Source organism: Symphalangus syndactylus, chromosome 21, assembly GCF_028878055.3.
Source record: "Symphalangus syndactylus isolate Jambi chromosome 21, NHGRI_mSymSyn1-v2.1_pri, whole genome shotgun sequence".
NCBI classification, from domain to species: domain Eukaryota; kingdom Metazoa; phylum Chordata; class Mammalia; order Primates; family Hylobatidae; genus Symphalangus; species Symphalangus syndactylus.
In genome coordinates this window covers 79,879,366-79,904,259 of record NC_072443.2, presented here as the reverse complement: position 1 = coordinate 79,904,259, position 24,894 = coordinate 79,879,366, and the positions used below count along the sequence as shown (strand labels likewise).

The window sequence follows — 24,894 nt, the reverse complement described above, 5'->3', positions numbered from 1 at the left end:
TCACACGCCTTTTGAATGAGTGAATGAACTAATGGACAAACGAATGGTGCTTTCATAAAGCATACTTTTGTGCCTATTGCTCCATAGAGATTAACGGCCCAGGCTTTAGAATCAGATGGAATGAGCTCAAACCCCAGTTCCGAGGCTGGTGGTATGTGACTTCAACCCATGTTTAAGAAATATTGTGAGGATTGCATGCTTTAAAAATAAATATTAACCTCAATCTGCTTACCAGGCAAGATAAACGGAAAAGCTAAACTCAGGGCACCAGTGGAATCATTTAAAGTTGTTTGCTTAAGATATGTCAATAGATATCTGCAGATGTGAAGGCTTACCAGGACACGCAGGCCTTTTAGAGAAGAGCTTCGATATGGTTTACATTTCAGCCTCAGTATTTGTAAACAGAACAAAATCCGGAGGGAAGAAGCCTGAGAAGATAAGCGTTTAGGTAAATAGTTTCAGAGGCACCAGAAGCTGCTTCCTGGGATGGGCCAGTAAGGCTTAACAATGGGGAGGTTGGGTGCAGTTGGAGAGTAGGGTGGGAAGGAGAAGTGGAATAGACTAGGATTTTAGATCAGTACTAATTAAGTTTTAAAATGTATTAAAATCACCTGGGGATCTTGTTAAGTACCGCTTCTGATTCATAGGTCTGTGCTGGGGGGTCTAACATTCGGCATTTCTAACAAGCTCCCAGGTGACATTGATGCTGCTGGTCTGTGGACCACACTTTGAATAGCAACACTCTCTGGTAGGAAAGCATTATACGTCCCTCCAAAAAGAGCAGTGAAGACAGAACTACAAACAAACAATTCCCTCCCCAAAATACAGATAGTGGCCAGTGCTTTGTTTTTATTCTCATCAAGTTAGGTGTCTTAGAAACTGTATCTTAACATAAACCACCTTGAAAAAATGCTGGTAAGATTCATTTATTTGCTCAACAAATAAATCTACTAAGTGCCAGGGCTTGTTTCAAATTTTTAGGGTACAGTAGTGAGCAGCCTTCCCTTGAGGAGTTTATATTCCAGTGTGGGAAGACAGACTCATAAACACTTAAAGACATACACAAGCAAAAAAAAAAAAAAAAAAAAAAAAAAAAGAATGAAATTGCTTCAAGTTGCGATAAATGCCAAAGAAAATAAAACAGGGCTATGAGTCAGAGAGTGGCTTGGGAAGAAGGGCTTTTGGAGATGGCTGAGAAGTAGCCAGCCAAGAAAAGTTCTAGGGGGAGAGTGTCCATTTGAGGGAGAGCAACAACTATGGTAAGCGACTAGGGTTTTATTCTATTTGTGATGGAGTTTACAGGGTTTTAAGCAGGAGAGTGATAAGAATAGTTAAAAAGATCATTCTGATCAATTTAAATATCATCAGTAGTGGCACAACCAGCCATTTTGTGCCTCCTAGAATTTGGAGGACACAGTGTCACTTATGAAATTGTCTTGCTGGGACACAGCTGGTTGCAGTCTTCACTCTGTCACTTGCATGTGCTGTGACCTTAGCTAAGTTTTCTCACCTGTGCAGTGGGCTTGCTAACAGCCTCCACTTCATAAGGTTCCTATAGAAATGTAGCACCATGCCTGGCGTTTAACAGATGCTTAATAAGTGTTGGCTTCCATGTTCCTGGCCTCGTCTGTTTTCCTCTATCTGAGTTGTACTCATTCTTCTGGGCCTATCTTAGACCTGCCCTTTCACTCAATGTGGAATTCACCACGAGACCCACCAGTTATACGTGGCTTCTCACTTCTCAGATGGTGGGGCAGCCGGGCAGAGGCGCTCCTGACCTCCCAGACGTGGCTGCTGCTGGGCAGAGGCGCTCCTCACTTCCCAGACGGTGCGGGGGCAGGGCAGAGGCGCTCCTCACTTCCCAGATAGTGCTCCCAGAGCAGGGCAGAGGCGCTCCTCACTTCCCAGATAGTGCTCCCAGAGCAGGGCAGAGGCGTTCCTCACTTTGCAGACGGTGGGATTGGGCAAAGGCGCTCCTCAGTTCACAGACCTTGCGGGGGCAGGGCAGAGGCACTCCTCACTTCCCAGACGGTGGGATTGGGTAGAGGCACTCCTCAATTCCCAGATGGCGACATTGCCGGGCAGAGGTGTTCCTCACTTCCCAGATGGTACGTGGGCAGGGCAGAGGCATTCCTCGCTTCCCAGATGGTGGGGTGGCCAGGCAGAGGCGCTTCTCACTTACTAGACAGTTGGGCTCCAGGCAGAGGCGCTCCTCACTTCCCAGACGGTAGGCCTGCCCGACAGAGGCGCTCCTGACCTTCCAGATGCGCGGCTGCTGGGCTGGGGCCTCCTTACTTCCCAGATGGTGCCGTGGCCGGGCAGAGGTGCTCTTCACTTCCCAGATTGTGAGGCGGCTGGGCAGAGGCGCTCCTCACTTCCCAGGCGGTGGGGTGGAGGGTGGTGGGGAGTGCCAGCAGAGGTGCTCCTTACCTCCCAGATGGGACGGTGGCCAGGCAGAGGCACTCCTCTCTTCCCAGACGGTGGGGCGGCTGGGCAGAGGCGCTCCTCACTTCCCAGACTGTGGGGCGGCTGGGCAGAGGCGCTCCGCACTTCCCAGATGGTGCAGGGACCAGGCAGAGATGCTCCTCAGGTCTCGATCTCTTGACCTCCTGATCCGCCCGCCTGGGCCTCCCAAAGTGCTGGATTACAGGCGTGAGCCACCACGCCTGCCCTGCCGTGTCTTCTTTCTCCTCCTAAGCAGCTGTTTTCGTCTCCTGGATTTTGATGTTCTACTTAACACCCTCATGTTCTTACGCATGTTGCCCTGCTGGAGGCGTCCTTCTCTTTGGGAAGCCTGACCCACCAACAGTGCCTCAGGAGACAGACAGGGAAGCTTAGCCGGTGGGGGCCCCTCATCTCTATCCCACCTCAGTGTCAGGGGAGGGGTCGGTTGCAGCTGCAGCGGTGACCCTGACAGCTTTCTTTTGCGGGACCCATGGCCGACAGCTGTGGGGGGAGAAGAGCTACTTGATGCAAGCGCTGCAGGATCCCTGGGCTGCATGTCCTCCCCCACCATCAGCAAGCCTGGAGAGCTGGGCAGGTGGTCTTTACCCAGCACCTTCAAGGCCGCCTTCTCTGGCCACAGGCAGCAGCCCGGAACTGGTGCAGGGAGCACTGTTGGAACTGGGTCAGGCTTCCCAAAGGGAAGGATGCCTCCAGCAGGGCTGTGTGAACTGGCGACTCCATGGCCCTTGGAGTAGAAACTCACTGCATGCACCTGGGCCTTGTCAGTCTGGTTCTTTTCTGTCAAGCTCTTCAGACGGACACTTCCCTCCAAGGGCCTGGGATTATACCAGGAGGAAGTGAGGTTTCCCTGAGTCTCCAGGGGCCTGGAGGTGGAGGCTGCTTCCCCATTGCTACAGGGGCCCCTTTTATTGTCTTCCTGCCCCTGGGTCTCTACCTGGTCTTTCACCTGCGTTGCTTCTTTGGGCTCTTCTGTCCTCACCTCCATCTTCGGGAGCCTGGCTGGGATCACCTGCTCATCTAATGAAGGAAGTCGGAGGTTAAACCTGCCTCTGAGACGAGGGATCCTCACGGGGCTGAGGTGTCCAAACATCATGGAGTTGTGAGCAGACAGCACGGGTTTCTTCCTTGAGTGGGGGCTCCAGACCACAGAAGGCAGGACCCTCAGTGGGGTGCCTGTGTTCTGAGGGACAGGACACAGCCTCACAGGGGCACGGTCCCGCCTGGCTGGAAAAGAAGGCCCAACATGTTTCCGGGGGTTGAAGAGGAATCGGAAACAGCCCAAGGTTCCCGGGGCAGGCACAGGTGCAGGAGGCACAGGTGCAGGAGGCACAGGTGCAGGAGGCACAGGTGCAGGAGCCACAGGGTGAGCCTGGCCAGCTGGGAGGGCCTCACGGACAAGACGAGCAGGTTGCGGATGCCGTGGCTGGGACCTGCTGGGGAAGCCGGAACAGCTTACTCTTACACCAAAACGTTGACACTGGAGTTGCAGGGACCTGCGGCTGAAGCAGTAACAACATACGCTTATACGAGGATGTTGCCGACGGCATAGCCAGGACATGCGGTGGAACCAGGAACGAAATATGCTTAGAAGAGAAAGTTGGTGATGGCGTGGCTGGGAGCTGCGGCGGGAGCAGGAACAACTTACTCTTAGACCAGAACGTTGACACTGGAGTTGCAGGGACCTGTGTCCGAAGCAGTAACGACATACGCTTATATGAGAATGTTGCCGATGGTGTAGCCGGAACCTGCGGCGGAACCAGGAACAAAATACGCTTAGTGAGTTGCCCATTTTGAGTGAGTTGTGCACAGACAAAACTAAGGGTCAGAAGCGGAGAGGATACTCCTAAGTCACCCACATCTCTGTGGCCGGGTGTGCACTGGGCACCTGGGAGATTATGACATCACCATGGGGCTGGTGACAGAGCCAGGGTGTGGACGAATGAGCAGAAGCCTAGCAAGGGTGCCTACAAGAGGAGTCAAAGGGCAAAAGGTGAGGCCCTTCCACCGGTCCAGCTGGACTCTCTAGCCTCAGAGACGTCCCGCTCCTGGGGGCAGGTGTGTGGCCCTGGATGGCCCCCCCGTGGCGCTGTGGAGGGTGCGGGGCTGATCTGCCAGAGCCCTTCCCGCCTGGCATCTGGCGCAGGCACTGGCTGACACCCAGTGGCCCTGTCTTGGCCAGCCCTGTCCCCTGGGTTACAAGGCCAGAACCTGGAAGCAGAGCGCAGGACCAGCCAGATCCCACCAGGCTCCCCCGGGGCCTCTCCAGTGCCTCCGTGCCGCCTGGAGCCAGGCCCACCTTCTCCATGGCCTCCGTGGCCTTGAGGGCCACCAGGCTCGCTGCGCAGGCTTCCAAGGAGAGGACGGGGTGCCCTGACCTGACTGGATGCTGCCCCTTACCACATCCCTTCCTGGCAGGCAGAGTCTCCACTTCTTTTTACAGATTTTTCTGAGACCGTTCCTTAGATCATCCAGGTGGTCATGATCCAGCCAGGCTTTGGACCCAGGTTGTGCGATTCCACAGCTGGTGCTCTGGCCTGTGTGCCTCCTGATCATGGATACAGCATGTATTCTTATTTTTTCCTGTAGTCCGGGGGTACTTAGCATGGTGGCATGTCTGTAATAAGCACATGCACACCTAGAAGGAGGTCTTCACTTCACCATATAAGTTGACCGTGGCCCACTCTGGGCTCCAGTCCTCTGCAAAGATGTAGGGGAGGGACTACCAATTGTCGGCACAGCACCATTCCACATTGCTCTTCTAATGGAGCCTTTCAGCCCAGATGTTCTTTCTCGTCTGGTGGGTTCTCTCTTGTCTCGTCCAAGTATGTAAAGATTATGTTCTAGATCAGCTTTGGTCGATCCTAAAAGAAATTCGCCAGTGGATTATACCATATAGATAGAAGTCAGTTTCTCTGGTCTTCCTAGAATGTGTCTAGAAAGCAAGTACATTATTTACAAGTTAATAGTGGATCAACGTATTGGATTAAAATATGACCAACGTAATTTGGTCATTGTGAGCATGCCACCTCAGTCCACTCTTCACCACACTTTATGATACCCTAAATATAACTCTAGATTTTCTTATGCCCAAGAGAAGGACATACTCTTGGGTGTCTGGACTAGGGAAACAGGTATGAAAAACCATTCGGCCAGTCTACATCTTTTTATTGGAGAATTGAAACCATCTATATTCAAATATATTATTAAAAGACAAAAAAAAAAAAAAGAAATAGTCTTGCTGAATGTAATTAAGGCTTTAGATCTAGCATCTAGTTTATAAGAAACACAGGAGTTAGCAGAACGAGTTAAAAGTCCATCATGAGAAAGTACACTGATAAATCCAGAAGATGGGATCACGGGCCTCCTTTTCACCAAATTCGTGGCATGAAAACAAAGGAGGTGCTTAAGATTAGAAGAGAGTTAAGAGGGCTGGGCGCGGTGGCTCATGCCTGTAATCCCAGCACTTTGGAAGGCCGAGACGGGCGGATCACAAGGTGAGGAGATTGAAACAATCCTGGCTAACACGGTGAAACCCCGTCTCTACTAAAAATACAAAAAATTAGCCGGGCGAGGTGGCGGGCGCCTGTAGTCCCAGCTACTCGGGAGGCTGAGGCAGGAGAATGGCGTGAACCCCGGGGCCTGGAGCCTGCAGTGAGCCAAGATGGCGCCACTGCACTCCAGCCCGGGCAACAGCGAGACTGTCTCAAAAAAAAAAAAAAGAAGAAGAGTTAAGAGATATAACGATCAAATGTATGCAACATGTGGATCTTAATTGGCTCGTGGTTCCAATACACCATCTGTAAGAGACATTTTGGGACAACTGGAAACACTTTAGGATGGAAACAAGGCCTTAGGAATTATTTTAATTATGTCACATGTCATAATGGCATTGTGGTTAAGGAGAAGAATGTTCTTATTTTTTAAAGATGAATATTGAATAAGTTAGGAGTGAAAACTCATGAGGTTTGAATTTCCTAATGATTTGCTCCTAATGAATAGAATATAGCAAAAGGGGTGGAATGTCACTGTTATGGTTTGGCTGTGTCGCTACCCAAATCTCACCTTGAATTGTAATAATCCCTACATGTCGAGGATGAAGGCAGGTGGAGATAATTGAATCATGGGGGTGGTGTCTTCCATATTGTTCTTGTGGTAGTGAATAAGCCTCATAAGATTTGATGGTTTATAAATGGGAGTTCCCCTGCACAAACCCTCTTGCCTGCCACCATGTAAGACGTGACTTCGCTCCTCATTCACCTTCTGCCATGATTATGAGGCCTCCCTATCTATATGGAACTGTGAGTCAATTAAACCTCTTTCATTTATAAATTACCCAGTCTCAGGTATGTCTTTATTAGCAGTGTGAGAACAGACTAATACAGTCACCTCTGAGATTAGGTTATAAAAGGCTGTGACTTCCATCTTGCTGTCATTTTCTTTCAGGCTCTTTCCACTTGCTTACTCTGAGGAAGCAAGTTGCCATGCCATGAACTGCCCTATGTAGAGATCCAAGGGACTGAGGGCAGCTTCCTGGCCAACAGCCCCAAATTCTGCCAATGACCACGGGGTGAGCTTAGAAGCAGATCCCTCTCCAGTCAGCCTAGAAATGACTACAGTGCTGGCCAACGTCTGATTGTAGTGTACGTAGTCTGTGACCTTTCAGGGTCTCTAAACCATACCTGGATTCCTGATCCACAGATACTATGAGATAGTAAATGTGTGTTGTAAGCTGCTAAGTTTCAGGGTGATTTGCTATGCAGCAATAGATAACGAATATACCATTATATACGTAGCTAATTTAACTAATCTACTATTAAGGGGCATTAGGTTATTTCTAAGACTTTGCTATTGAAAACAATGCTACAATGCACATCTATTAGTCCTGTTATATTTTAAGGAAATTATTTTTAAGTTACACTTAAAAATTTATGATTTTTAGAATTAACAAATTGCCCATTGCAGAGGTGGAGAACACTCTTTTTTTTTTTTTTTTTTTTTTTGAGATGGAGTCTTGCTCTATCACCCAGGCTGGAATGCAGTGGAGCTATCTTGGCTCACCGCAACCTTCGCCTCCCAGATTCAAGTCACTCTTCTGTGTCAGCCTCCCGAGAAGCTGGGATTACAGGCACGCACCATCACACCCGGCTAATTTTTGTATTTTTAGTAGAGACAGGGTTTCACCACATTGGCCAGGCTGGTCTTGAACTCCTGACCTCAAGTGATATGATTGTCTTGGCCTCCCAAAGTGATTACAGGTATGAGCCACCACACGTGGTCCCAAAGGTGGAGAACACTTTTGCAAATACCTGCTACTACCAATTTTTTCATCATTCAATAGATGAAAAAAATTCTCATTGATCTTTTAATGTATATTTCATTGATTATAAAATAAATTGGGTATAATTCATTTGCTTGTCATTTCCTTTAAATTTTCTAAAACGGCCTGTGTCTTTTCACCATATTTCTTTCTTTTTCCTTTTATTCTCATTCTTTCTCTTTCTTTCTTCTTTATTTTGACTGTTCTTTTATTTTTCTTCAGCAAACACTTTTTTTAAAAACAAGTTGTTTATCTTTGTAAATGGAAATAATGCCTTAATCTGGCAAATGTGTGGAGAACATTTTTCTCCCAGTTTAGAATTTATCTTTGGACTTTGTTTATGGATTTCTTAATTTTTTCATATATATATATTTTATTTTTATATGGTTAAACTTTTAACTTTTCTTCCTTATAACTTCTGAGTTTTACATAATTTCTAAAAAGATGTTCTTACTCAAAGATGCTGCCAATGAGAATGATGATGGTGATGCCAGAGGGAGGAAGAGAGGAAGAGGATGATAAATACTTGCTTTATATAATATATTATGTGTCAGTTACTGTTCTATGAACTTTGTGCATATTTCACTTAATCCCCGAATTACCCTGTAAGGGAAGTACCATTATAACCCCAACTGACAAACGAGGAAACTGAGGTCTAGAGAGAAGTAAGTTAACTTGTCTAGATTTTAGAGGCCGTGCTCTTTACCACCATGCACTTGCAAAGGCTGTTTTTGATGCCGTTCCTCGTGGGTTTTATGCCAACACAGAGCACTTTGGTCTTTGTGACCGCAAAGCCAACTCCATTTCTTGGGTGCCAGGGGTAATTATAATGCTTTTTCATGACCAAAGAAGTCTTTTATTGCATAGAAAAATGGAGCCATAAATGATTTAGCACACACAAGGAGGCAGAAATGGAAATCGTTGCTGAAAACCAGCTCTTATCTGAGCGATGAATTGGGGCTGGAACAAGAAGCGTGGCCTTTCAGAATTGCTCACATCCTATACCAATTCACTGTTTGGGGAAGCCGACAATGGCTTCCTGATGTGGAAATCACTTTGAAACATGTAGGCTGGTAGTTAAAGCCATTAGTTCCTCTTGGGCTTCAAGGACAACTACAAAGAAAATATTTTGTAAATTGTGTAAGAAGCGTGGATTTGGCAACCCCTGGGTTAGCCCGAACTGGTCAGGCAATTGCTTTTAACACTATTTCCTAAATGGACTAATACCTGGTGGGGAGAGAGAAAACAAACCTCACTTCAGAAAGACAACTTAGGGCTTCTTAAAAGCTGCAGGTCTCTCTGCCTCGGACAACCACTGAGAGAAGAGCTAGGCTCTTGGACAAACAGTTTTCATTTCAGTCTCAAGATCGAGGGGATGCAAATAAGCCCAGCACTTCTTGCCTGACCTTTCCTTGTTGAAAAGCTCCTGCATCATTCTCAGCAAACTATGGCAAGGATAAAAAACCAAACACCACATGTTCTCACTCATAGGCGGGAATTGAACAATGAGAACACATGGACACAGGGTGGGGAACATCACACACCGGGGCCTGTCGTGGGGCAGGGGGAGGGGGGAGGGATAGCATTAGGAGAAATACCTAATGTAAATGACGAGTTAATGGGCGCAGCACACCAACATGGCACATGTATACATATGTAACAAACCTGCACGTTGTGCACATGTACCCTAGAACTTAAAGTATAATAATTAAAAAAAAAAAAAAGCTCCTGCAGAAAGCCCAGAAGGACACCCAGGCAGGCATTTCTACATGCCTTGAAGTCATATTGAAAGCTGAGATACAAAGAGCAAGAGAATAGGAGGCAAGTCGAAGTCACTAACTGGAAAATTGCTTTATCTCGAGTTCTCAGGGGCCTATGGCTCTTAACCAGTGGCAGCTAATACGAAATATAGTTGAGCACTCACCGGAAATGTTCCAGTCGGGACTAATTTTCTTTCTTTCTCTGCTTGCTCTTGTGAAGCAAGGTTATAGATTTTCTCTTCTTTTTGTGAGGAAGCTTGCTAGTGTGAAAAGGCAGTGTGGCAAGAATGAGGAGGTGTTGGCTATAGTCTTTGCACTGCGCTTTAACTACTTTAATGGCCTGGACACAGCTGCTTTGAATCACACCTACACTGAGCTGTTAAGACCCTGGGTTTGAGAGCTGACTCTCTTACCCTTTGATTCCCTCATCTTTAAAATGGGAATAAAAATAGCAGCTCCCTCAAAGAGCTATCATGACGGTTCCACGAGAGGCCATGTGCAAACCATTTACAAAGCTCCTGGGATGTTTCAGCTCAGGGTGAATGGTACCCTCCAGAGTTGTGCAGAGGATCAGTTCTGGCCTGTCACATACTGCATTGGTCTAGGTCAGGGTTCTCCAGAGAAACAGAACTGACAGAATAGATATAAATGGAGATAGATCTATCTCTAGGTCGATCTCTCTATCTATCTATCTATCTATCTATCTATCATCTATCTATCTATCTACCTATCTATCTATCTATCTATCATCTATCTAATCTATCTATATCTCTATCTGTCTATCTATTATATCGACGGAGAGAGAGAGAGAGAAAGCGAGACTTTAAAGAATTGGCTCATGTGACTGTGGGGGCTGAGAAGTCCAAAATCTGCATGGCAGATGAGCAGGCTGGCACCCCAGGGAAGAACTGGCATTGCAGCTAGAGTCTAATAGCAGTCTGAAGACAGAACTCCTTCTTTCTTTGGGGACATCCATCTTTTTCTCTTAAGACCTTCAATTGACAGGACGAGGCCCACCGACATGATGGAGGGTAATATGCTTTCCTCAAAGAGTACCGATTCAAATGTTAATCACATCTAAAAAATGCCTTCACAGCAACATCTAGACTGGTGTTTGACCCAAAACTGGATACTATGGCCTATTCAAGTTGACACGTAAAATTAACCATTACACATAGTAAGTGTTCTTCTATGGTCTAAATGTTCATGTCCCCCCAGTATTTGTATGTTGAAATACTTACTCCCTGAGGTGATGAGATTAGAAGATGGGGTTTTTGGAAGGTGATTAAGTCATAGGGGTAGAGCCCTCACGAATGGGATTAATGACCTTTTGAATGATGCTTGAAAGAGACCTCTCATTCCTGCCGTGTGAGGTTAGAATGAGAAGACAGCTGTCTATGAGAAAGCAAGCCCTCACCTGACATTGACTGTGCTGACACATTGATCTTGGACTTTCCAGCCCCCAGAGCTGTGAGAAATAAATTTCTACTTTGTGTTTTTCTTTTTTTTTTGGAGACGGAGCCCAGGCTGGAGTGCAGCGGCGTGATCTCAGCCCACTGCAACCTCTGCCTCCCGGGTTCAAGTGATTCTCCTGCCTCAGCCTCCTGAGTAGCTGGGATTACAGGTGCCTGCCACCACGCCTGGATGATTTCTGTATTTTTAGTAGAGACGGGGTTTCACCATGTTGGTCAGGCTGGTCTTGAACTCCTGACCTTGTGATCCACCCGTCTCGGCCTCTCAAAGTGCTGGCGTTACAGGCCTGAGCCACAACACCTGGCCAATTCCTATTGTTTATAAGCCACCCTATCTTATTATAGTAGCCTGAACAGACTAAGGCATGGTCAATAAATGTAGTTCATATTCTTCTTATGATATAGTTATTATTTCTGTTGTTGCTGATCTATCCATATGCCCTTTTAGGTCCCTTTTAGTCTTGATATCTTGTGTTGAACAACATGCATCTGCATTTAGGGAAAGGAAACAGAAAGAACTGAAGTATTGTGCAAGCAAATGGAATCTGAGAAGGATATAAACAGGAAAATCCAGTTTTCTCAACGCTTGGTCATGGAGTTGAGATGAAAGTTGGGCCAACACCTTCTCCATAATAACCTTTTCCAAACTAAAACACAGATTATATGTAGCATTTATGTATTACATAAACTTCAAATAGCTAAGAGATATTGAGTACTTATTATATACCAACCAGTGTTCTGAATGTTTTAATCAACACAATGAGCTTCACAGCAACCATACGATGCGGGTGCCGGTGCCAATATGTTCCATCTCACTGACGAGGAAGGTGAGTCCAGGGAGTGTAGGGATCTTGTCCAAAGTCATACAACTAGGGAGGAGGGGGACCCAAATAAGCCACTGTGTCCTGTTCTAGAGCCTGTAGGTCTTGACCACACGTCCAGCATGCAAAAAATTGTAGTGCAAAAGCAATGGGATGAGGGACATTGCCACTGCCTAGAGACTCCACTGCTGTGTGGCAAGGACACTGTAAAGGTGAGTCTCTCTAGTGTGCATAAAGGTCTCTTGGAGAGCCTGTTAAAAACGTGGATTCTCAGGTCCCACCCCTAGAGAGACTGATTAAGGCTGGGGTATGTCCAGGATCCACCTGGGATCCCACTAAGTCTCCTGCTTTTGCCCTGGTCATGCTGGGGCTCAGAAGGCTCTCAGAGGTGCATCCATTCTGTGGAATTGTGAAGCTGAGCAATAAGCACTGAAGAAATATCCTGGCTCACTAAGAAAGATGAAGACAGCACTGCTACCAAGTATGCCCATGGAAGTTTCTATACCTAATAATGGCTCATGTACTGAAAGTCTGTCATAAGAGAGGTCTTATGAGCCTTGACAAAGTCATGAGAGACATCCAGAATTCAGTGTACCATCACCTAGCACTATAAGAATTCTATGTCCTAGGAAGTATGTGTAAGAATGCAGAATTCTTGTCAAGTTCAAAAGTCTTTGGATCAAAGCAGAAAGAGATTTGTATACAACAGCCACATACAAAATCAATCAAGCAATAAAATGGCTGCAGACTTTTGAATGTAGACAGAAAAATTAGGCAATACATGGAATATGAATCCAGGAACGTGGGCTATGGGAACATCCCTCGCTTGAAGTTAAGGGTCATTGACGTAAAGTCCAGTGTGGCTTGTTGGGGATTTGGACAGACCAGCATCTGGTCCTTATGTGTTTGCAGAAGGGGGAGTAGAAAGAATAACGGCCTCCCAAGGATATCCATGTCGTCATCTCCAAAACCTGTGTACATGCCTTTATATTACCTTACATGGCAAAAGAGACTTTGCAGATGTGATTAAGTTAATGACCTTGAGATGGGAAGATGATCCTGGGGTACCCGGCAGGCCCAGTGGAATCACAAGGGTCCTTACAAGAGAAAGACAAATGAGTAAAAGCCAGAAAAAGGTGACATGATGATGGAAACACAGGTCAGAGAGAGAGGGAAATTTGAAGATACTCCAGGCTTTGCAGATAGAGGAAGGGGTTATCGGTCAAAGAATGCAGGCAGACTTTAGAAGCTGGGAAGGGCAAGAAAACAGATTCTCCACCTAGAACCTCCAGAGGGAACGCAGCCCTGCTGATCCATTTTAAATATCTGCCCTCCAAAACTGTAAGATAATAAATATGTGTTGTTTAAAGACACATCATAGATTTGAAGTAATCTGCTGCAACAACATAGGAAACCAATATAGAAGGCTTCCCTCAGATTTACATGGGATGATCTCATAGTTTCCTTTGTTGGAGTAAAAAGAATTTCCCTGGTTGTCTTCCACCCCAGACCTGTGCCCAAGGTAACCTCTGGCTCTACAATAGGTATATGAGCACAGAACTTTTATTCATGCCAAGAGTGAGATCTGAGACATAAAAATCTTCAAAGGCATCAGAAACATTAAGAAGAATATGTTAGAACTTACTTAGTAGTTTATATTGTCATGACGTTAAAAATTTGAACTTTTAGAGTGGCAGCTTATAATGCCAGTTTAAAACGTGTCATTGAGTACTTGATTTAGATTTGTGAGTTTAAGTCAAAACTATACTACATTAATTTTCTATTTTGGAATAGTTTAAAGAACTTTAAGTCCATTGATTTACATAATATTCATATTCTATATATGTGTGTGTTTATACACACACACACACACACACACACACACATATATATGGTTCAAGCAATTCTCCTGCCTCAGCCTCCCAAGTAGCTGGGATTACAGGTGCCCACCACCACGCCCAGCTAATTTTTGTATTTTTAGTAGAGACAGAGTTTCACCATGTTGGCCAGGCTGGTCTCCAACTCCTAACCTCAGGTGATCCGCCCGCCTCAGCCTCCCAAAGTGCTGGGATTACAAGTGTGAGCCACTGCTCCCGGCCTAAATCATTTAAGTATTCAGAAAGGTTTGCTGAGTGAGATAACTGAAGGACCTAAGACAGAAATATAATCTGTTAAATGTACAAATGTGATATAAAATATTTCAAGCCTTTTAATTAAGTCACAAATGAGACAAACATTAGTCGAAAGGTTTTTTTTAAAGTAATTGAAGGAAACTAGGCTAGTACATAAATAAAATGATAGAATTTGTAAGTTTGAATCAAAAGTTTAAGGAACAACTAGGCTTCTGAACTTGTAATAAGCTGAATATCAACTCTTTTTTACACCTAATGCCATCCTTGACCACGCTGTGACATCTCACATCAGTGGCCTATAAGGCATTTGATCCTAAGTCCAAACCAAGTGGCAGGATGCAAGTCACATATGACGATGTACATTTCTGTGCAAAGTCACTTTTTCTTTCCCATTGTAATTGGATGCCCTTCTTTTTTTTTTTTGAGACGGAGTCTTGCTCTGTTGCCCAGGCTGGAGTGCAGTGGCGCAATCTCAGCTCACTGCAAGCTCCGCCTCCCGGGTTCACGCCATTCTCCTGCCTCAGCCTCTCCGCGTAGCTGGGACTACAGGCGCCCGCCACCACGCCCGGCTAATTTTTTTGTATTTTTTTAGTAGAGACGGGGTTTCACCGTGGTCTCGATCTCCTCACCTCGTGATCCGCCCGCCTCGGCCTCCCAAAGTGCTGGGATTACAAGCGTGAGCCACCGCGCCCGGCCTTGGATGCCCTTCTTATTAGCACTTTGAATATTTGTTCCTTTTGTTCCTACTGGAAATCACTGGGGTGAATAATGTTGTAAAACCGGTTGATTGCCTACCTGGCAGACAAACATGCCCCTAGAGCTACAGCAAAAATTGCCTTCAAAACTTTTTTGGAAAAATCAGCATTTGATATTTAAAAGAAAAAGTAATATTCATGGAAAAAGACTAACTTCCTGGTCTGGAGTTCTTGTTTAAAAGATGGGGCCTCGTTATGTCATCCAGGCTGGAATGCAGTGGCACAATCATGGCTCACTATAGCCACTAAATCCTGAGCTCAGGCAATCCTCCCAGTTTAGCCTCCCAAGTAGCTAGGACTACAGGCACGTGCCACCACACCTGGCTAATTTTTTAACTTATTTGTAGAGACGGTCTTTCTATCTTGCCCAGGCCGGTGTCAAACTCCTGGCCACAAGCAGTCCTCCTACCTGGGATTATAAGCCTGAGCCACTGCATTCTGAGATGCATCTCGGAGTTATTGTTCATTTTGAGGTACATATTCGAGGGGAGCAGTATCATCTTTTTAGGGCTTAGGACTCCTAAGGATCATAAGCTGCTTTGCAAAATCACCTCTAAGATGATGCTTGGGCAGCACATATACTAAAACTAGAGTTGTACACGGAAGATTAGTGTGGCCCCTGTGCAAGGACGACACACGAATTCGTGAAGTGTTCCATATTAAAAAATTAAAATAAAATAAAATAAGCAGAGTATCAGTACAATGGTCCAGGCATAATAGAGCAAGACCTCTCCCGCCATCTGTTGGTGATAGGTGGTTTCCCATACTCACTGAGGTTAGTGGCAGGCTTTCATGGGAACCCACAGCTTTGCTCACAGCTATGAAGTCTGTAAAGAAGAAATGTCTGACCACCCTATTTAAAACAGCAACATGCTCACCCCATGGCATCTGGCATTCCCAATTCCTTTTCCCTATTTTATCTCTCTCTCTCATACTTCTCACCTTCTGACACACTAGGTTTTGCTTGCTATTTTTCACTTCTGTACCAATCAGAGCATAAAGAAAAATCAACATGCCAAGGCAAAGGGAACCACGGCATCTTTGCACACTCTGGGGTATGAAAGTTCTTGGTGCTCAGGGAATGCCATCCCAGGCCATGACGGTAGATGACCGACCATCATGGACAATATGGTCAGATTTATTACTGGAAAATAATTGCAGGGTGGTTTAGTTTTTGCTTTGCTTGTTTTCTCTCTCTTCTGTCACTGCCAAAATGTAAGCTCCAATGGGAAAGAGATTTTTGTAGCTTTTGTTCACTATCTGTGGCAGAAGCAACTAATTTCCTCAGTAACAATTCTCTCCTTCTTCCTTATAGTAACAGACCGCCCACCTCCACTTAGTATGAGCTGGGCATGTGGTTGCCAGGTAGAAAGTACATTTCCCAACCTCACTTGCAGCTAGGTGTGGCTATGCCAATAAAATATTTCCAATATGTTGTAAATAAAAATTATGCTTTACCTTTCCTGTCTTGCCTTCAAACAATTGCTCCCTTCCTGCAGGCTGGATGCAGACCTTGCGAGGAGGAACCATATGAGGACAATGGCTTTGAGAATGGCCAAGATACAAAACAGAAGGATCTTTGTCCTCTGATGTTATGGAGCGGAGTCACCTACCAGTCCCAGAGTGCCCGCTACCTCTGGAGAGCAAGTAAGAGAAATAAAAGTCTACCTTATTTTGGAGTCTCTTTGTTACAGCCTCTGTTAGGGACTGAATTTTGTCCCCAGTCCTTACCCCTAAATTCCTTTATTGAAGCCCTAACCCTAATGTGACTGTATTTGGAGATGCCTGTAAGAAGGTAATGAAGGTTAAGTGGGGTCAGAAGGGCAGGGCTCTAATCTGATAGAAATGGTGACCTTGTTAAGAGGAGGAAGAGACAGCAGAAATCTCCGTCTCTTTTTCTCTGCGCATACACACAGAGCAGAGGCAATGTGAGGACACAGGGAAAAGAGGCCTGTTTATAAGCCAGAAAGAAAGGCCTCCCCAGAAACCAACCCTGACAGCACCTTGATCTTGGACTTCTAGCCTCCAGAATTGTGAGAGAATAAATTTCTGTTGTTGATACCACCCTGTATGTGGTATTCTGCTAAGGCAGCCTGAGCAAACTCATGCTGTCTCTTAGCCTTGACCTTAACGGAAACTGCTGCACCCAGGCCTTAGATGAGTGCCCAAAAATTAGTAGATATGCAATGAATATTACTTGGTTAAATAAATAAAATGCAAAGACAATATTTAATTTGTGCAGTGCTACACAAATATAAATGATTACTGGACTCTCATAGATTGTACATCTGTCTATTTATCCACCCACCCATTCATCATTTTGTCACCCTGGTTGTGTTTACAACGAAAATAAAGTCTCATCTTTGAACTGTTACTGTTTCCTTCACTCCCACAGCCCATCCCAAATCTATCAGTTGTCAGCTCCTATTAATTTTACCACCTGTATCTCTCTATAGTTGTTTCTTTCCCTACCATTACAATGATCACCACTCCAGGTCTCATTTATCTCTTACTTACTCTATAAATGCTTCCAATACTTTCTCTCTTCAATCTCTGTATTTGATCTATTGCAGAGACTTGTAATTGCCTCTTTCAAATTCATTTTGCTTTCTTTCCTAGGAACAGATGCCTCATTTTATTTTCTGTGGCAACGTACTGTGTGAAACAACCCCATTTCTCCACTACTCCTACAGCCACGTGACTAAATTCTGGCTAAGGAGATATAAGTAAAATTTGTTAGGTAAGGTTTCTGAAAAACCTCTTTAAAAGAACAATACAGAACTGAAAATATGCCACTTTCTACCCTTTCCCCTACTCCTATTTTTTTTTTTTTCCTGTCACCTGGAAATTTGGGAGTGATTGCTGGAGCTCTAGCAGCCATACTGAAATACGGAAGAATGAAGAGAGGAGAAAGAGAAATGAACTCTGTCCCTGATGAAGTCGTGGAACTGCCATGCTAGTTCTGGATTGCCTACCTCCCACATAACAGTGAAATATACTTTTACATAACAATGAAATACACTTTTTTTTTTTTTTTGAGATGGAGTCTTGCTCTGTCACCCAGGCTGGAGTGCAGTGGTGCAATGTCGGCTCACTGCAAGCTCTGCCTCCCGGGTTTACGCCATTCTCCCGCCTCAGCCTCCCGAGTAGCTGGGACTACAGGCGCCCGCCACCACGCCCGGCTAATTTTTTTCTATTTTTAGTAGAGACGGGGTTTCACCGTGTTAGCCAGGATGGTCTCCATCTCCTGACCTCGTGATCCACACGCCTTGGCCTCCTAAAGTGCTGAGATTACAAGCGTGAGCCACCGCGCCTGACCTGAAATACACTTTTAAATATGTAAGCCATTGCAGTCAGATCTCTAATTAGCTGCTGAACACAATTCCTAACTGATTAGGGAGCCCATGCCTTCAATGCTGTCAGTTTAAGCTTGCTGATGCACATATTGAGGGCTGCTGTTTTGCTAGCACTCATGCAGGGCTTAAAGGGACATGAGAAAACACTTTATCCTGGAAGGTAAGTGGGAGGACAATCAATAGCCTCATTTTACACATGAAAAAACTAAGGCTCAAGATCACACAGTTAGTAAACACCAGAGAGAGGAAGAGAACTGAGGCCTCAAATGATGCTGAGTGATGGCAAGGGGTGGGACTTTGGCATAAGCTCTGGGATTTGGAGATTGTACACAGGTACATGCATGTGTTCACACACACACACACACACAATGGGAATTTGAGTGGATGCCCACTTTTTTCATGTCTCCATCCCATCTCCCCTTTTCTCTTCTGGGAACCATCTCTTTTTCACTTGAAGCTGTTGATCACCTGACTCTAGAATGGCACAGGATCCCAGGCCCCTTGATATTGTGATTGGTCCAGAAGTGGTCATGTGACCCAATCAGAGCCAGATTTCTTTGGGAGACGACTACTTAGTCACTGTGTGTGAACTTGAGCCTATTTGTAACTCTAAGGCTCTGTCTCCTTACCATCAAATGAAGGTTAGTCTATTACCTGGTGTATTTGGTGGTTGTGAGGATGAGGTGAAACAATAAAAGTAAAAGGCCTGGCATGGTGCTGTTCGATAATCATTTGCTTCTAGTAGACATGTTTAAAAAGCTCTCTTTTTACCTGGACACCATACAGGGTAGGAACTACACACAAAATGAACAATTAAGCACCCAAAGCCCACCTAAATATTTTGTTTTGTTTGCTCATTTGTTTCCCAAGAGGGGTAAGTTCCCAGTTTCCAGAAGAACCACTTTAATTGACTTGCATGATGAAAAGACAGATCTTATGGACAAGCCCTATCCCTATCTGTCTCTAGAATGGCAATTATAATAAATGAAATAAATAAAATCTTCACTTCTTCTCCATCTGGAAACTAGAGACATTTTTACTCCAACTTGAATCAAGAGTCCAGAAACTATGTGAAACACAAATGGTTTGGGTGTGGTGATGTATTTATTCATAATATAGTTTCAGAACACATTAATAATGGAGAATAACACTTATTCATATACTGAATATAACTTTTCCTGGAGCACTCTAGAGCTTGCTTGGAGTTGGAGAATACTGCCAGGCTTTCCCTAATCTCTTTGGTCTTTGGAAGTGGGCAGGGTTTCTCAAACCAAGTGTCTCCCATGGGCCACTGGCAAGGCTTCCCTTCATAGTTTGGAAGGGCAGAAAGACCATGGCTTCAGCACTTCCATTTTGGAAAGAAGTAACAAAAAAGTGAATTAATGAGCGATTGGAAAGACTCAAAGCATTTTGTACTCCACAGTTCATTTCTTCACACAAACGCCCATTACTGCAGCGGCCATGAAAACTCGCAGGGTGTTAGGCTCATGGCCTGAAGAGAAGTCACATCAGCAGCCAATGTTTTCATGCAAAAGGCAATCGTGATGATTCAGAACCTGGTTCTGAACTTCTCCAGGTGTGCTCGTGAGCTGAAGGTCACGCCCATTCTGTGCATCCTCTGTCTTTCTACTGGTAAACTTGGATGTCATTTTAGAGTATCTTGGCAAAATGGTGAGAAGATCTCACTTTCCCAATATCACTCTGTAATGAAGCTGCTTGGGGGATCCTCCATTTGATTGTAGAGAGACCAAGGCACCGTGGGCTGAAGCAACGAATATTAACAACACTAACAACAATAAGGATAAAGTCCAAGTCTCTTCCAAAAAAGGCATATCCAAAAATAAGGGTAAAGAGCTGGTCTTATTGCATCCAAGTGATTCTGTGCACTGGAAATTGTCATTCTCTGTTCCTCCCTTTCATTAAAAGTGTTTATATTTCTGAGTCAGATGATCATTTAAATACATATAATATTAGCACCAAGGCAGCATATTTTTTCCCAGAGATCACATGAAACTGAATACATATTTAACATAGTTAATAGTTGGTACAATCTGTGACATCACTAACACACTTATTGGCTGATACTTGCCTAGAAATGCCAAAAATACCTTTTATACAACTCTTATAGCACCTTGATGATGGCTAGATTGTTTTAAAAAAATTCATTTTAAAAAAGTCACAATAAAACATTTACAGATGAAAAGTAAACAATAGTGTACCGTGATAATGAAGGATCACTTTGTCATATTACTACATGCAAAGGCAGTCATAATAGAATCATTTTACGTACAAAAATATTACATCACAATAAATAATTTCAAACATAAATATTAAACTTTACATCATTAGGATAGTCCACATATATACATACACACATATATGTGCATATATGTATGTGTATATATGTATATATGTTTATGTACACACATTTACACACACACAAGCATACAAGTCACACATAAACACACACACACACACATGCACCCAAATTAAGGTGGAGGTATTGCATTACTATCCTTCATCCATCCCATAATAGCTTCCTCTTCAAAGCACCTGAAATAAACAAACCAGAAAATATAAACCTTCTGCCTCAAATGCCATAAGTTAAGAATAGGCAACTGATACATTTTTACATGTAGAATTTAAAATTAACATTAATTTCTCTAGATTTTATTTTTATTTTTTCTGAGTCACAGTCTCACTGTCACCAAGGCTGGAGTGCAGTGGCATGGTCATGGCTCACTGCAGCCTTGATCTCCTGGGCAAGCAATCCTCCCATCTCAGCCTCCCAAGTAGCTGGGTCTACAGGTGCACACCACCATGCCCAGCTAATTAAAAAAAATTTTTTTTTTTTTTTGCAGAAATGGAAGTCTCACTATGTTGCCCAGGCTGGTCTCAAAATCCTGGACTCAAGTAATCCTCCTGCCTCAGCCTCCCAAAGTGCTGGGATTATAGGCATGAACCACCACGCTGGCCCTAGATTTTAAAAGTAGTGTTTGTTTGCTGTAAGAAACACGGAAGTTTCAGGGAAGTAATATAGAATAAAATTTAAAAACCCATTAGCATGAAATCCCTGCACCTGAGATAACCGCTCTTCATATATTGGTATTTTGGTATTTCCTTCTAGTCTTTTTCTATAAATATGTTTATATATGTAAATATTGTATATATGTGCTATATAAAATTTATCTTCTTAGATACAAAATATATACAGTACATATACAATGGTGATCTCTAGCGGACACCTGCTGATTTTTGCATGCCTCCATCCCATCTCCCCCTTTCTGATAACAAAATGCCTTCTTGTCCTTTGAGAATCATCCCTCTTCCAGCTGAAGCTGTCAATCACCTGACTCTAGGTGGGTACATGATCTCAGATCCTTGGATGTTGTGATTTGCTCAAAAGTGACCATTTGACCTAACCAGAGCTAAACAGAGTTATTTTGCAGCATGCATGCTAGGGGATGAGTGTTCACTTGAATCATAAGTTGGAAGAATGATGTAATCCTAGAGCTGCCCAGGACCATGGTGTGGGGGGCAATGATCTGCCTGAGAATGAAGTCATTTAAGAGGCAATTATTGCTGATTGATGAAGAAAGAAAGAGTACTGATGACTGAACTTCTGGATCTAGCCATGCCTGAAGTTAGCATACTTCTTGGATATCTCAGTCACTTAAGATGATAAATTTCCTTCATTTCCTTAGCTCCTTGTAACAGAAGTAATCCTAAATGGCAAATAGGCACTCTTGTATCAGGATCTTCAAGAGCCTTACACGGTAATGGGCTACTGGAAGCTTGAGGGAAGATGCAGGAGGGTCACATGAATTGGTTGAGCTCATCCCTTGTAGCTGAAGACACCGGGATGATGAAAAGAGTGACAAGTTCCGTCTTTTACTCAGCAGAAGAATCACTTTGTGGCATAATGTACATAGGTCAGGGATTGCCGAACTTTAATATGCATGACTCCTGTGGACTTTGTTAAAATGCAGATTCTGATTTCACAGGTATAGGGTGAGGCCTGACATTGTGCATTTCTAACAAGTTCCTAGGTAAAGCTGATCATGCTGATTCTTGGACCACACTATGAGTAACAGGGGTGTGGCACAGTGGAGTGATTAAGAGCACTGGCTTTATTGTAGGACACTCTGAGTTCTGCCAAGGGAATTTATCATTACCTTTTAGTTTTTTTTTTTTTTTTTTGAGACAGAGTCTTACTCTGTCACCCAGGCTGGAGTGCAGTGGCATGGTCTTGGCTGACTGCAACCTCTGCCTCCCAGATTAAAGCGATTCTCCTGCCTCAGGCTCCCAAGTAGCTAGGACTACAGGCATGTGCCAACACACTCAGCTAAATTTTGAATTTATAGTAGAGATGGGGTTTCACCATGTTAGCCAGACTGTTCTCGAACTCCTGACCTCAAGTGATCTGCCTGCCACAGCTTCACAAAGTGCTGGAATTACAGGCATGAGCCACCATGCCCAGCCTCATCATGATCTTAAGCAAGTTACTTAATTGTTGTGGGCCTCAGCTTCCTCATATGTAAAACAGCAGCTCCTCTACACAGTTTTGTTGTGAGGATTCAATGAAATATTGCTCAACAAATGCCACTGTGGTTTTACTATTACATTCTTGGGAAGTATTTCTCAAAGGATGAGCTGTGATTCACTTGCATTAGAATTCTCTGTATTAAAACTACAGGTCCCTGAATCCACCAGAGACCTAATGAAGCAGGACCCCTAGAGATGCGGCCCAATAAGCAGCATTTTAAATAAGTTCTGCAAACAAGTGGTACCAATCCTATTGAAACAATTTCTAAAAAATCGAAGAAGAGATATTCCTTCCTAACTCATTCTATGAAACCTCTATCATCCTGATACCAATACCTTGCAAAGACACAACAAAAAAAGAAAACTACAGACTAATCTCCCTGATGAACATTGACATGAAAATCCTCAACAAAATACTAGCAAACTGAATCCAGCAACATACCAAAAAGAGAATCTACCATGATCAAGTGGACTTTATTCTTGGGAGGCAAGGATCATTCAACATATGCAAATCAATAAATGTGATTCACCACACAAACAATTAAAAACAAAAACAATATGACCATATCAATACATGCAGAAAAAGCATTTGATAAAATCCAACATCCCTTCATGATAAAAACGTACAAGGCATAAGACATCAAAAGAACATATCTCAGAAAAATAAAAGCCATCTCTAACAAACGCACAGCCAATATCATACTTAATAGGCAAAAGTTGGAAGCATTCCTCCTAAGAATTGGAACAAGGCAAGAACGTGTAGTCTCAACACTCCTATTCAACACAGTATTGGAAATCTTAGCCAGAGCAATCAGGCAAGAGAAAGAAAGAAAATACAACAAAACAGGAAAAGAGGAAGTCAAATTATCTTCCTTCACTGACAATATGATTCTATACAGAGAAAACCCTACGTATTCCACCAAAAGATTCCCAGACCTGAAAAATGACTTCAGTAAATTTTCAGGGTGCAAAATAAATGTACAAAAATCAGAAGCATTTCTATACACAAATAACATTCAAGCTGAGAACCAAATCAAGAATGCAATCCAATTTACAATCACCACAAAAAGAATAAAATACCTAGGAATACATCTAACCAAGCAGGTAAAAGAGCTCTATAAGGAGAATTATAAACATTGCTTAAGGAAATCATAGATGACACAAATAGAAAAATGTTCCATGCTCATCTATTGGAAGAATCAATAGCATTAAAATGTCCATACTGCCCAAAGAAATCCACAGATTCAACAAAATTCCTATCAAATTACCAATGTTATTCTTTACAGTGTTAGAAGAACTATTCTAAAATTGATATGGAACCAAAGCAGAGTCTAAAAGTGAAAGCAATCCCAAGCAAAAAGAACGAAGCCAGAGGTATCATATTACCAGACTTCAAACTCTACTCTAAGGCAGCAAACTAAAGGTAACCAAAACAGCATGCTACTGGTACTAAAATAGACACATAAATTAATGGAACAGAATAAGGAACCCAGAAATAAAGCTATAAGTCTATAAACAACTGGACTTCAACACAGTCAACAAAAATAAACAATGGGGAAAGCATACCCTATAATAAACGGTGCTGGAAAAACTGGCTAACTATACACAGAAGAATGAAATGGAACTCTTACCTCTTACCATATACAAAAAATAACTCAGGATACATTAAAGACTTAAATGTAAGACTTCAAACCATAAAAATTCTAGAAGAAAACCCAGGAAATACTCTTCTGAACATTGGCCTAGGCAAACAAATTATGACTAAGTCCTCAAAAGCAGATGCAACAAAACAAAAATTGATAATGGAGATCTAACTAAATTAAAGAGCTTCTGTACATCAAAAGAAACTATCAACAGAATAAACGGACAACCTACAGAATAGGAGAAAACATTTTAACCTATACATTTGATAAAGGAATAATATCCAGAATCTATAAGGAACTTAAGCAAATCAACAAGAAAAAAACAAACAATCCTATTAAAAAGTGGGCAAAGGACATGGACAGACACTTCTCAAAAGAAGACACACAAACAGCCAACAAATATAAGAAAAAATGCTGAACATCACTAATCATCACAGAAATGCAAGTCAAAACCACACTGAGATAACATCTCATGCCAATCAGAATGGCTATTCTCAAAAAGTAAAAGGATAACAGATATTGGTGAGATTGCAGAGAAAAATGGAATACACTGTTGGTGGGACTGTAAATTATTTCAACCTCTGTGAAAAGCAGTTTGGAGATTTCTTAAAGAACTAAAAATAGAAC

The 24,894-nt window shown here is 43.5% G+C and overlaps 1 protein-coding gene, 1 long non-coding RNA gene and 1 other non-coding gene across 3 annotated transcripts in view; 1 reads left to right on the top strand and 2 right to left on the bottom strand.

Annotated features, from left to right (window-relative positions):
• LOC134735497 (uncharacterized) overlaps positions 1 to 24,894 on the bottom strand; it is a 100,588-nt gene that overhangs the window by 41,380 nt on the left and 34,314 nt on the right. The gene's annotated exons all lie outside the window — the stretch shown is intronic.
• On the bottom strand, positions 2,607 to 4,930 carry LOC134735492 (putative UPF0607 protein ENSP00000382826). Its single transcript, XM_063630790.1, has 2 exons — positions 4,864 to 4,930; positions 2,607 to 4,211 (listed from the first exon to the last, which is right to left on the bottom strand). The coding sequence occupies exons 1-2, from the start codon at positions 4,866 to 4,868 to the stop codon at positions 2,645 to 2,647; spliced, it is 1,572 nt and encodes a 523-aa protein (XP_063486860.1). The 5' UTR covers positions 4,869 to 4,930; the 3' UTR covers positions 2,607 to 2,644.
• On the top strand, positions 15,285 to 15,387 carry LOC134735537 (U6 spliceosomal RNA). The gene has a single exon (XR_010118719.1). It is a non-coding gene; the product is annotated as a U6 spliceosomal RNA (small nuclear RNA).